This window comes from Pelobates fuscus, chromosome 6 (assembly GCF_036172605.1).
Source record: "Pelobates fuscus isolate aPelFus1 chromosome 6, aPelFus1.pri, whole genome shotgun sequence".
NCBI classification, from domain to species: Eukaryota; Metazoa; Chordata; class Amphibia; order Anura; family Pelobatidae; genus Pelobates; species Pelobates fuscus.
This window is the reverse complement of record NC_086322.1, coordinates 175427344-175441783: the sequence shown is the minus strand read 5'-3', so window position 1 is coordinate 175441783 and position 14440 is coordinate 175427344. Positions and strand designations below refer to the sequence as shown.

At 36.8% G+C, this 14440-nt stretch overlaps 1 protein-coding gene across 2 annotated transcripts in view; it reads left to right on the top strand.

Annotated features, from left to right (window-relative positions):
- The window catches only part of LRBA (LPS responsive beige-like anchor protein), a 619335-nt gene that overhangs the window by 435928 nt on the left and 168967 nt on the right, over positions 1-14440 (top strand). For both annotated transcript variants that reach the window (XM_063458500.1, XM_063458501.1), the window contains exons 41-43: positions 4825-4927; positions 5711-5826; positions 6876-6988. In XM_063458500.1, coding sequence (XP_063314570.1) covers positions 4825-4927; positions 5711-5826; positions 6876-6988 — 332 coding nt within the window. The remainder of the gene's footprint in view (positions 1-4824; positions 4928-5710; positions 5827-6875; positions 6989-14440) is intronic.

Genomic DNA, 14440 nt, shown 5'->3' with positions numbered 1-14440 from the left:
TGCTCTGGGGGTTGGAGTGTTCCTTTAAATCAATATGGAGAAATAGTGAAAATATGCAATGTGTTCTAGAGGTAGTTTTGGGCTTTTTTTAAATATATTTTATTCTTGAAAGTAGTTTATTTCTTTTGATGAGAGCTTAAGTATAGTGACATATAGGATAAAGTCCAACTCCCAACCAGAAGAAGTAGAAAGACACATAATTGAACAATACAGCACACTCTCCTCACTTTATCCTATCCTCTAAAATTCCAAATTTTGTTTCTGCCTCCCAGGAGGATAGTAGATCTGTTGAAACTCTGATTAAAGTACAACTTTATTTTTGACAGGCAGGAGTTGCTGACATTTCTTTTTCATTGGCACATGACTAGCAATCATGGTGGTATGTCCCCATTAAGGGTGGCTCAAGTACACAATGCTCTCTGGATGATCCTACTTTCCCCAGCTTAGTGCGAGCATGCCTAATTTTGCACTAAACTTTCTAAGGACAGTTTCCCTTTGTCCTAAAAAAAATGGGGAACAAACCTGGGACGGCAGGAGCACAAAATCAATATGGTTTGCCAGATTCAGAACAGTTGGAAGGCAAGCTTGTAGTTTTTTTTTCCTTTAGTTACCAGCTTGACTTAGAGCATTACCCTCCTTGGAATAAGCTCCGTCTGTTTCTCCCTTTCCATGATACTCTCAAAGATTTTGCTTTTCAAGTCTGCACCTACAAGCTTAGTTGGCCCATCTGCAGAATTTGAATATCATGGTTTCCTTTTACCTCCTGAGTAATATCCTGCTACAATCGGCCTCTTAAGATGTAGCTGTTCAACTGTATCCATCCTCCTGGTGGATAAAGACCTCACTGGTGCCTTGAGTTCAATTTCTTGGGTTTAAAAGTTAACTCCCTAATTAAAGCTGTACCTTCCAGAGGTTCAGGTGGAGAAACTTTGCTCCTCTTGCTCCTGGCTTCAGGCTCTGCCTAAACCTGCGCTAGCAGACTTCATGGAAGTTCTGTATCTCATAGTGATACCGCAAACACTGTTCCACTTGTGCCCTCTTCATGGGTCCTTTGTCCATCTGTAGGATGGGAATCACAAAAATCTCTTGCATGTGTACAGCTAGATAAGGTGATGCAAAACATATACAAAATACAGTTAGGTACAGGGCACATGCAAACAAAATTACAGCTTTACATGTAACAAGGCTACTTAAAATCACCTATCTTAGCAAATTAATATGGGGATTCAGTTCCACCATATGGCCATATCGTGTTAATCCCACCACTACATCACAGTAACCCAATATCAATGGGTCCTACACTAACTTTAACAAGGGAGATTTACATGGTAACTTGCAATACTTACTTGCAGTATAAACTGCTTTAAGTGACTCTTCAATTTAGGCTTTCCTGTGGTCCCCTCCAAAGGGGCACCTATAGTGAACCTTGGGCACTGCCTCTGTGACAGGACCTTATTCTCCAAGGTCCTTTATCCATCCAGACATTAAATCTGTCTTTGACATTAAGGAAATTGGACGTTTGTTCCAAAGGTTTATTTTTTATTTTTTATTAATCCATTAATTTAAATTGCCGGTAGTCCAAGTCCTTGCTTCAAGCTCGCACGCCTGTTTCCAGTCACATTTACCACAAGGTGTGGTGTGTGCGTACCTGTATTTGCATTCATCTCATGGTACACACTGAAACTCATTTTTGGGATTCCTCACATTTTTAAAATCCTTCAAGATGGTTAGGGGAGGATCACTGCTCATTCTGTTCAAGTGGTTTCTACATTGTGGGTCTTTCACGATAAAGCTTCAATAAAACCAAATAAGCGAGGTATGATTGTCCTTACATAAATTTTCCAAATGTTTTTGCTTCTATTGACTCTGCTCTTAAGAATGTGCTCCAAGCATGTATACATATATAATCACTGCCGCCAGTACATACCTGTGGGTTGACTTCTTATCCTGCTCTGCTTGGGTATAAAGCCTATGCTATGTGTTGTGCAGTTTTAGTTTCCCACGAGGGAAAATAAAAGTTTTTATTTAAAAAATAAATAATTTCTGTTGTAATGGTTAGAGCATCTGTGTGCCTTGGGGCTATGCGACGGGTACACAGGGTTGCAGCAAAATATTTTTCCAGTGCTATGATCACTTTCCCCTGCCGGCTGTGCAGGACCGGTGCGGTGGGGAGATCAGCGATCTCCCTTACCGGCTCACTAGCAGTGTAATGCTGGAAGCAGGCAGGGGAGGGCGGGAGAACCAGGGGAGCTCTAACCTGCAGCTCCGCAGGGTTCTCCTCTCACGAACTCGGAGTATTGCCGTGGTTACAATGGCAACGCCCCGAATCTCCCAAGAGAACTTTCGCAGCTCCTGAGGTTGCTAGAGTTCACTCTCACCACTTTAACCACCAGACTTCTCCACCGGATCACCAGGGAATGCACCTTGTACATTCCCCCCTCCCAGGCAAAAGTAAGAAGGGAGGGGGTAATGAAAATTTATTTTTAATTCATAAAAAAATAAATGATATATTTATGAATTTGCCCTCCTACCCCCACACCACACAATAACTCCCCATTCCACCCCCCCCCCCATACACGCACAGTCACCCCTCACACACTAAAGCCCCTATCCCAGCAGATCCCAGGTAAGTTGTCAAACTGTTCTTAATCAATTTGACTACTTACCCTAGGAGGGCAATACTGGCACCATAACCACTACAAAGTGATGTAATGGTTATTGTGCCTGAATTGTTTAAATAATCTACCAGTGCCACTCCCAAGATTAGGTTCTGGATCTGTGCCTGAACGGCAAGCATTTCTGTCGAACAGGGACCCACTGTATGCCGCAGCGCTGTACTTCTATACAACCTAGAAAATAGTTGTGGGTTGGGGCACCTTGGAAAAATATTGAAATATTACCCCTTAAGGACACGTGACATGTGTGACATGTCATGATTCCCTTTTATTCCATAAGTTTGGTCTTTAAGGGGTTAAGGGCACCTTGAGCGTAAAAAGTTTGGGAACCAGTGGGTTAGAGCCTGTTAGGTTATGCCCTTCACTGGATGCAGTGCCTTGATTTGAACTTCAGTTGTACCACTCGCTTTACCTGCTTGGCTATGTGTTTATCTGAAGAGTCTCTAAAGAGGAAGGAGTATGCTGATGTGTTGCATGCGTATACTCTTCGTTAGGAAAGACTTTATTTCAGGTCACAACTTCTGAAAGTAAATTAATTTGTCCAGAAAGAGACAATCTGTATTTATTTGGACATTGCAAGGGCTAAATGCAGATCACCCTTGTTCTTTTTTGGTTTTTCTCTTGGTTTTTTTCTTGAACAGATGTTTTTGAGTGTATGACGTTCTCAGAATAATTCAATTTTATTATGTACATTATGATTGTTTATAGTGGATGATGCAAAGCCCAATAACGGTCTGTTTTGTTTTGTATATATTTTGCTTTAACGTAAATTGTTGAAATTTTTGAATGTATGTTTTTCTTTTCGCAATTTTTTTGTTAGTATTACTTTGCCTGTCATGCAGTAGAATGTATAATTTACAATTTCCGATCTACATATTTGTGTTCTATTTTTGTTACTTAAATGTCTGCGTCTCAAAGCACATCTTAGTATAAAAATATTCTAGAATAGACCTTTCTTTACTTATATGCAGTGTTCATGAAGCAACTTATACATATACATATAATGTATAATGTAATGTAGTTTCCAAAATAGAATGCCAAGATCTGATAGGAGAAAACAGATAAAATGTTACGTATTTAAAAGATGTAATGAGAAATATCCCACCCTATTTAAAGGTGACTTTGTCATATATATTTGCCTTGTATGAGAAATATGACCGACTTGGAGATCTTACAAACTGTGAAGTGTAAAATTTTCAATTAATTTCAATTCACAAGAGCTTCTGTACAGAGGCATATTTATGGAAGATACAAAATAAATATCTCTGGTTCAACACCAGAGCTGACTCGTTGGATTTCTACAAGGGGGATAACTTATGCACTGTGGTGGGACGGACTTATGCACCATCGGTGGCTGGGTCAGTGGAGTTGCTTTCAGCTCATTGCAAGGCCTGGGTCTGATACAGTGTCCTTTACCAAAATACCTCATCTGGTGCAACATCCCTGCCTTGTACTAGCATTCCGCTAGTGTGATGATTTGAGTTTGTCTGATTATAGTTTAATAATTCTATTTTTTTCCCATGCATATAAATGGATGCTCTCCTGTGGGTTATACACACATAATCTAATTCTGCAATTTGTGCATAAATACTAGCTTTCTTTGTAAGTGGTTTTATAAGCACTGTCTTCTTTTTTTGATTTATTCTTATAATTTCAAAACCCTTGTTCCGGTTCATACTTTACGGCTATAGTATTTTTCTATATTGCTGACATGTCTGCTCATTATTATATGCTACCTAGCTATAAACTGAACTGGAGCATGCTAAATAAACATTTACAAAAAAATGCCAACAGAGCACAATAAAAAAATAAAAAGAAACAAAAAAGAAATCTTCAGCTCCTCTGTGTGCATCACTGACAAGAATCAATCAATATATGATAAGATAATCCCTAAACGATATCAATATATTTGCGGCTGAATGGATTAACTTTTACATGATGTAAGCATGTATTATGTTTATTAACACAGTGAATACATGTGTTTGAATACAATGCCTAAGGTTGTGAGAGCAGGAGGTAAGTGTGTGTTTATGTATATGTAGATATAAATATGTATGTGTATATATAGTTAATATTTAATGCACTCACGGAAACCTTTTTTGTATTTTAGAAATGAATTAGATTAATGTTCTATACTTTCTTCATGCAGTTGCAGTTATCTTCAACTTCCCAGATTCATCAGCTGTGAAAAAGGTTGTTCATGGTCTTCCCAGAGTTGGAATTGGCACGAACTTTGGGCTGCCTCAAACTAGGTATCTAAACAAACAAAACAAAACGTCACTCTGTCACACTCTCATCTCTTGTGCGGTTTCTCTTTCAGAACAAACCTAATGAGTTTACATTTTTTACTTATTCGCCTTCCAAGTTTTTCTTTTCTCTTTTTCTTTTAATAATCTGCATATGTTTTGAAGAATTGTTAAAAAATTTAAGTAAATAGACATAAACTATAAAAAGCATGTTTGTTGATAGCCATGTTGAACCTTGCTTTGTCGTTGCATTTTGCATATCTCCACTATAACTATGTATATAATAATACATACAGTATACAGACAATGACCAATAAATAAAGTTGTGCTACTTGCATTTATGCAAAGTTGATAGATATTTTTGTATAATTCTGTGTAATTATACTTTTCTAACTGCTTTTACTGAAAACTGGGAAAAAAATTACCTTGTCCCAATAAAATCAGTTGTATGCAATTTATTCCCCACATATGGGCATTTAAACACATGTAAGAAACATGAGGCTAGCAGATTTTGGATCTCTCCTTGTGGCTACTTTTGAGGGATGTCATGACTACTGGTAAGTAAGCATATGAAGGGATTTGTATGCTGTATATAGATTGCAATTAGTTTTACAATACTACACAATGTCACATTTGTTTTTGTCAATACTTTAATTTCACATGTTTGAGCCGAGCTGTACATGGCAATATGCAAAACTGCAATAGTTTAACTTCTTCTGTGTCATATACTTTAATTAACATAGTTTAGTGCAGGTTACATCTAACACCACTACTTCTCTCTCTCTTTAGGCGCATCTCTCTGGCTACTCCCCGGCAGATTTTTAAAGCATCAAACATGACACAACGTTGGCAGCACAGAGAAATTTCAAACTTTGAATATTTGATGTTCCTTAACACTATTGCTGGTACGTACAGTGGCAGTCATTGCTACATAAACATAAAGAATATTTTGAAGGGATATTCTAAGTGTCAAAACAACTTTAGATTAATTAAGTGGTTTTGGTATATAGATCATGCCCCTGAGATCTAAGTTGTTAACCATTTTTATTGCAGTGCGTGTACTGTAGAATGTCTTATCGCCTACTCTAATTGCCTGCAGGAGCCGTGTGTGTGGTTCAAGTTCTTTAAACCTAGCAAGTGATAAGAACTTCTAAAGTAAACACATTGTGCTTGCAAGATCTGACTAAACACCAAAGCTGCTTCATTAAGATAAAATTGTTTTTGTGCTTAGTGTATCCCTTTAATGTTGTTCTGATCATTTATCTAATATCGTAATACATATATCTACTCTGTTTTACGGTCTCCCATAGTGTTAATTTATGAACCACAACATGTTCTGCAGAATTATAAATTCGAAAGAGGCAACGTGCAAATAGTGCAATTGTAAGCTCAGATGCACTAAAACAAAGATTTAGGACAGCGCTATTACAAAGAGGTTGCAATCGGAGGGTGGTTATTGTAATTGTTTTGATTCCTATAATTCAATTTATTGGTCAAAACAAGAGGTTAGTGCATGTATTAGCAGGTTGATCTGCTGCCCCAACAAATACCCGTGTTCTTGTAGTCTATTATCCAGTTTATTAAAATTTACTGCTGTGCATCAAAATCATTCAGACTTTAGGAAAAGTCTCTTGTGGGTTCAGCAATTCTGAGAAATCAGGTTTCCACTTTTCTGCTGAAATATTCTCCTGGATATGCAAACGAGCACAGACATGCATCATATTTAAGACTCGATCCTGCATTTCTGCAAGCATTCTTAGAAATGGAGCACAGTTTTAAACCAAAGTATGGGGTATGGGTTGCAATCCAAAAATCACATGTTCATTGTTGTGTAGTGTGTTCAGATAAAATATATGTGGAGTTAAAATGTCATGGATATTTATTTTATTTATGTTAACAAATATCTGTACTTGTATTGCATGCATTTTGAATATTAATTTTGCCTCGACTGCAGGACGTTCATACAATGACTTGAATCAGTACCCGGTATTTCCCTGGGTTATCACCAATTATGAATCAGAAGAGTTGGATCTCACACTTCCCAGCAACTTCAGGGATTTATCCAAGGTAAGTGGTGTTCTACCTTGAGGCTACTCGTGTAAATGTAATCAGTTACCAGATTTAATTTTGAAAGAATGGTAAAAGCTATTTTTTTTAATATAAGTACTCAAAAACACTTTAGTCTCACTAAACACATATTTCTATGTATGTTTGCTCATTCGTGCAGTAGGCTCTGCCCTCCGTCTCAGAGTGCCAGCTAGTTAAACTGGAGGCAATTAATGTCAGTGTTCTGACTGGTGGACCTAATGATCAACCCTGATTAGTTTTATGGTCTGGGGACATATTGATGTATTCTAATTGGCAAGAGTAATTAACTCTGTCAGTCTTGAAAGGACTCCTTCTGCAATATATATTCCTATAATTACCTTCCATGTCTTTAGTTACAGTTGAGAAAAGGTGTCCAGGAAATATAAAGGTTGTTCCTTAAGGGGTAGAATGGTGGATCTATTCGACCTGTCTTAATGTCGATATGGATCGAAAACGGAGTAGGTGTCAAGGCAACAGGACATATCCCCAAACCGTCTTGGTAACAGGAGAGCAAACCAAGCCATGTACAGTTTTTTTTTTTTTTTCATTATATTTGCCAGTGATAGGGATCAGAAAGATAGTTTTTCTTTCTATTAAAGTGTATGCTTTAGCCGGTCCTCATTGTCCATGTACTGTTTGATCAGTGAGGATTATGAAAGGCAGAGAAAATTATGCAGTTGTCTTCTGTTTTGTCCATACTCTGAAAGGCCTATATTTGTACATAACTGATTAAAGGGACACTATAGTCACCTGAACAACTTTAGCTTAATGAAAATTTGGGTGTGTAGAACATGCCCCTGCAGCCTCACTGCTCGATTCTCTGCCATTTAGGAGTTAAATCACACCTCCCTGCATGTGACTTGCACAGCCTTCCATAAACACTTCCTGTAAAGAGAGCCCTGTTTAGGCTTTCTTTATTGCAAGTTCTGTTTAATTAAGATTTTCTTATCCCTGCTATGTTGATAGCTTGCTAGACCCTGCAAGAGCCTCCTGTATGTGATTAAAGTTCAATTTAGAGATTGAGATACAATTATTTAAGGTAAATTTACATCTGTTTGAAAGGGAAACCAGTTTTTTTCATGCAGGCTCTGTCAATCATAGCCAAGGGAGGTGTGGCTAGGGCTGCATAAACAGAAACAAAGTGATTTAATTCAACTAAATGAAAGTGAATTAAGCAGTGAAATTGCAGGGGAATGATCTATACACTAAAACTGCTTTATTTAGCTAAAGTAATTTAGGTGACTATAGTGTTCCTTTAATTTCCCCTAATCTTCTGCTAAGTGTTTAACTTTTTATTTTTTTTTATTTTGGGGTTTAGAGGAGTCGTCAATACAAAAACAAAATTATATATTGTGCGAACAGCTGTGTTTTATATTGTATTTTTCAGCATTTCAAGACTTTAGTGAGTTTACATTTCTGTAAAATGTAGAAAGATGTCTATCATAATCTGTGTGGTTGGTTGTTTCACTTTTCCGCAAATTGATGGTTTCATTGGACCACTAATATCAAGGCTTCCTTTTTTTTTTATTTAATTTTATAATAACCAAATTAAATAGATTGTATTATAGTTAAAGCACATGCAGATGAGTTTCTTGTAAAACAGTACTGGGATAAAACATTTTTATGTTGCAACGAAGGTCAACAAAGTATTAAAAGCTGGGACATGCAAGCAATATGAGGAAGCCACGCTTTGATGGATGTATTGTCTCTCACCGATGGCATTTCCCTATGGTTGATGCAAATTTTTATTTATATAGACTGAATCCCACATTCGTCAGTCTGCTGGCTACAGAAGAATTTCATACTTGGCAAATGTAATTCTTGTATTGCTTTCCATTCCTCCTATTCTATGTTTAATTTAGTCTATTTGCTATATACTTGTAAAGATTGGTTTTCTCCTACCGTTCTCCTACTCTAACAGTGAATGAAGCCCATGTACAGTGTTTAATACAATGTTTAACCCCTTAAGGACCAAACTTCTGGAATAAAAAGGAATCATGACATGTCACACATGTCATGTGTCCTTAAGGGGTTAATACAATGTTTAATACAATGTTAAATATTATGTGGTGTTGTATTACTTAGACTCAATATGCAGTTGAACATAGTCTGATCAACTGCATTGTAACCCTTTCTACTTTGCCTTAAACTGCAGCTCTTTTGTTTCTTAGCAGTAATTGTTACACGTGGCACAATTTAGGATGGTGTTCTGTCATTGTTGCTTCAGATCATTCTGCCTTTTTTAAAGGACAACCATTACATTTAATAAAACAACCATTTATATTGATATTTTTTTTTCTTTCACTTTATCTGTCTTAGCACCCATGTTGGCTGGGTCAGATTTTAAATTTATCTGACCTACTTCAACTCAACCTAACTTGCCTGCTACTGCAGTTCCACATAGAGCACGCATGAGTAATCACAGCGGTATGCAAGTTATATTGTGAGCAGCAGTTGGTTAGATAACAGTAGAGTCCAACCCAACATGGTGGCTCTGACTGATGAGAAAAAAAGTGATATTTTCTCAAAGAAAAAATCAATATACATCATTTAATTTAAAAAAAAAAATGTTTAATTTTTAAATTTCATTAAACGTAATAAATCTTTAAAGAGAAGTGAAAATGTGATAATGTGGGTGTCTTTAACAGTTCATTCGTGTTTAACAACTTCATCCTCAATAATGCAGAGAAAATGAATTTATATTTTCAACACTCAAATCTGTGTTGTTAGACTGAAAAGGCTTATGTGGTAAGATTATGCTTTGGGATGCTAAGGAGCACTGGTTGTTTATATGGTTATAATTGCAACTCAGGTGGCCGGTTGGATATCAAGCATGTTCTAATTTGACCTAGGTAAGCAGTGATATCACATGGCTGATAAATGAAGAATGAGGACATATTTAGTACTTTGAAGACGAGTATTTAATTGCTGGCTATTTGAGATGTCCACAGCTCTTTACTATTGCTAAAATATTTTACTTAATTACTAGACTGTTTAGCAATATTTTTCAGTTTGATCATAAATGGACAATTTTATTTACGCCAACATTATGACTGTGTATATTGAGAGCACTAACGGCAAACAGAAAATTAAATCTATGCTCAGAACTGCCTGTAGTCTCAGTAATCTGATTTCTAGAAAGCCTGCTTTGTTAATTTAATTGCTCTGCGTGTTGCTCTGTGATGGCTGTGTTTTTATGGATTCAGTCTTTTTTTTTTTGTATTCATGGAGTTGATCTACCTTTGATCACGTTTATTCTGCTGATAAATTGATTGGATTTCTCCATATTGTCTGAGACATCTATAGTGGGAAAAAAAACCTCTATAGTGTTTGAGCAGTTCCATGCTGGGTTTCTCTTGCAATTCTATTTATATTTGATCATTTAGCAAATGGTTTTGTTTCTTTAAAAAAAAAAAAAAAAAAAAAAAAGTGTGGGGGGTGGGATTTATAAGCAGGGAAATTAAAGATAAATTAATCGTATATGTATCTGTCTCTTTATATGTGTTTGCATTGTAAGTGAATAATTGATTTATCATATGTATTTAAATGGAATCACTCATGTAAAACCGTTAATTGTTAAAAAAAAGAAGGATTACAAATAATTTTCTTAAAAAAAAAATTATAAATTGCCACTTTATGATGATGTAATAACATTCACAGTGGCCTTTTTCACAAAATTGGGAATTGTGGTGAATTTCCAAGGTAGACGCAAGTGTTGTAAAATAGTTGACCTTAAAAAATACCTGAGATGGACATTTGGTTTCCTTTTTGGATTTTAAGGCCTTAAATTTGTCATGACCTTGCTGATTATTATTGCCTCCTATATTTGTGAGGAATCACCACTGGTTTTATTGCCTTTAGTGGAGAGAACATGTTTAAAGTGGCACTGTTGCTGGGAAAAATGAGTTCTACTTGGCTTGTAGGGTGCCTTCTTTCCGGCAGGTCCACTTCAGCTTCTGGCTCCTCCATAGATAAAGCTAATTCACTGCAGCTGTCAATGATGACTGGGAAAATTCCACTTCTAGATGGCAGTAGCCCCGTCCAGTGTCTAGAAGTGTCAGGCATAAGAGAAATACTGAGACACAGTCAATATAAGTTTTTCATAAAACACTCTTGTCATAAGTACCAGTGCAACTCCAGATGAGCACTGAAAGAGGGTAGGTATTACAAAAATAATTTAGTGGTTTTCTTTTATATTTTGTGGATACCTGCCACTGTATTTTCATATCTATAAAAGAAAAAGGGAAAAAAAAACAATTTGATATGAGTTCAGTAACACTATTTTGATGTAGCAAATCTCAGGAGAGTTGAACAAAGTGATATTCAAGTAAATCAAGCAATTCTTCATCAATTAATATACATTGTCAAATGTGGCAACATAAAGAGACACAGGCACTATAGAGGATGGACCATGGCATCCCAGAGGGCACCTAGAGGAACCATGGATTGAAAACTACCCCCAGTTCATGATTGGACCTCCATCCAAGCCAATCCCTCTTTTCGACAGCATCTTAGGCTTTAATAGGTCTTTTTGTCTGGTGGGTCTGTATACCCCTGAAATATAGAAATCCTTATTGTTCCACTTTCGGTTTCTATATTTACATTTCAATATTTACAACTTTGCTCCACAATGGCACTTTATACATATCTTTGTGTATAATTACTTTATTTCTATTAAATAACTATATGCAGCAGTGATAATTGACTAATTTGCAATCATGCTGAAGTGTGCACTGGTTACCTGCAATTATGACATGTACCACTGCAATTAAAATGTCACATCTCAAAACATTTAGGGCCGTTTACAGCAGAGATATAAAATGCTAATTGAAATGCTTAATATGAAAGTATCAATTAAATGGCCTCACAGACCTCTAGTTGCACGATTTTTGGCTCTCTAATTAAACAAAAAGTTTAATTAAGCAGTCTAAAATATTTATAGTGTGGTATGGATGCATTTATAGTGCTGCAGCTTAGTAAACTGCTTTTACAGTGTATTAAAACATAGTCAAATGGTCTCATCTTTTACAGCACTTGTCAGAAAAATATAGGCCAGCACAGTAAAATGTATTAGCCCAATACATTGTCTCCGTTTTATTACAAGGAAGCTATGATCTACAGCTCTGTCACCGGAGATCTATTGTTCAAGGGTTTCCACAATCTTCTGTGTGCCGCCATTAATTTATAGCAGTAAACAATATGTAGCCCTCCAACTGCAGCAAAGCAGAATCTTTTAATGAGCTCGATGTTATTACCACAATAAATCAGTGCATTCATGTAATGTATAATTCAAAGTGTGTATTCCCAATGTAACTTCTCTGAGTAAGCTGATAGTGTGTCATTGTCAGACCCCGACGATATCTTTTATTTATTTATTTTTCCTTTCCTTTTTTTTTTTTTCTTTTCCTAATCTTTTTTTAAAAGCAAGGTTCGAAGAATAAAAAAATATATTTTTTTGTTGACTACTTCTTTTCCCTCCTTTATTTAATTACATTTTATATAAGCATACAGAAATCTCTCAGACACGATCAGAAACAAAACTGTAATGGTTACATCAGAAATCAATACGGCGCATTCACTGGCAGTATTGATCTGTCCGTGCTACCATTTTCACAAAGGCAACAGAATCAGCCCTAATTGGTTTTAGCGGTATATTCAAGGAATGTAATTCCATAAGCATTGATTAGAGCTGTGTGCTCTGCAGAAGAAAAATACACAGCCATTTGTTAAAATTCTATGGAATGAATTACAAAGTTAGCTTATTCGTCTTTCCATTAACCCTGTGGGGTGCAGAGATGAGGTTCGGCTTCTTTATAAAACAAAAGCAAATTCCCCCAGAGATAAGTGCATAATTTATATTATGTTCTTTTCAATGGCTTAAGAATGTATCATCCAAGAGAGGCTGAATTCAGAATTGGCAGCTTATGATAGTTTAGAATTATGAGAGCTGTAAACTTTAAATGTGTATTGAAAGAATAATTGTTTTTGACCCCCTGGGTCTTTATACATACGTGTGTGTGTAGTGTGTATATGACAGAATTAATTTTTTTATTTAATGATTTTTTTTTGGGGGGGGGGGATTTGTTTATGCTGCTATTATTATTTGGCACTTTAAAAAAAAATACATATCAGAAATATAGTTTGAGCAGCCTATGTAAAATGGCAACACAGGCTAATAGCTTCAAAATATCAGGCATTTTTGCAACGCCTATTCCAAGTTGCTAAAACTTGCCAAGTTGCTAAAACTAAATGAAGATGGAATAAACTTTTATAATGATTGATTGTAATGCTTCTCCTTTTACTAGTATATATGACAAATGGGGAGGAGTCATTTAAAATTCAAAATTATTAAAGGGAATCTCCAGTGCCAGGAAAACAATCCCTCTCCCTCCCACCCACCAATCCCCGGTTACTGAAGGGGTGTTTCCTCCTCCGCGCCGCTCCTCCTCTGCATTGCGTCGGCCGGTGGGCGAGACTGATCCCGCCCACCGGCCGAGGAGACCTAATGCGTATGCGCGGCAATGCCGCGCATGCGCATTAGCGCTCCCCATAGGAAAGCATTGAAAAATAATTTCAATGCTTTCCTATGGGGAAATGAGCGACGTTGGTGGTCCTCACACAGCGTGAGGACGTCCAGCGATGCTCTAGCACAGGTTTCCTGTGCTATGAAGGAGGAAGTGACCTCTAGTGGCTGTCTAGTAGACAGCCACTAGAGGTGGAGTTAACCCTGCAAGGTAATTATTGCAGTTTATAATTACACTTGCAGGGTTAGGAGTAGTGGGAGTTGGCACCCAGACCACTCCAATGGGCAGAAGTGGTCTGGATGCCTGGAGTGTCCCTATAATTTATCCAAAAATAAAAGGAAAAGGTCAGTATGTAAAATTGGTTGTTTTTGGTGGACTACCTACAACACTGCGCTGTTCTCGCACACTTGCATATCACAGCCTGGACCGAACTCTCTCAGAAAAAAATTGAAAACTACATCTCTAAATACTAAACCAAAAGGAAAAGAAAGTGTTATAAATTGGTGATTACAAGTTGGTGTTAAAGGAACACTAAAGTGTTAGGAATGCAAACCTGTATTCCTAATGCTTTAGTGCCTCTGTCCCCACATGTGACCCATTAAAAAATAATAAAATAAAGCTTTTTACTAGCCTCTCCAACTCCAACTCCTGCACGGTCCAATCCATTGCTTCTCCTAGCATTAGTACCTGATGCATATGAATTGCAAGCGCATCCAAGCTTCCCTATAGGAAAACATTGAATTAATTCTCTCACTCGGTACGTGAATTTGAAGCATACTGTAAGATTACAAGCTATTGGAGGCATGTTTATCCATTCGAGTTAACCAAACCAGTTAACAACTGTATATTGGTAACCTAGTCTCACACTAGGATCAATCACACATTGGCATTCTCCCATTTCTCACTG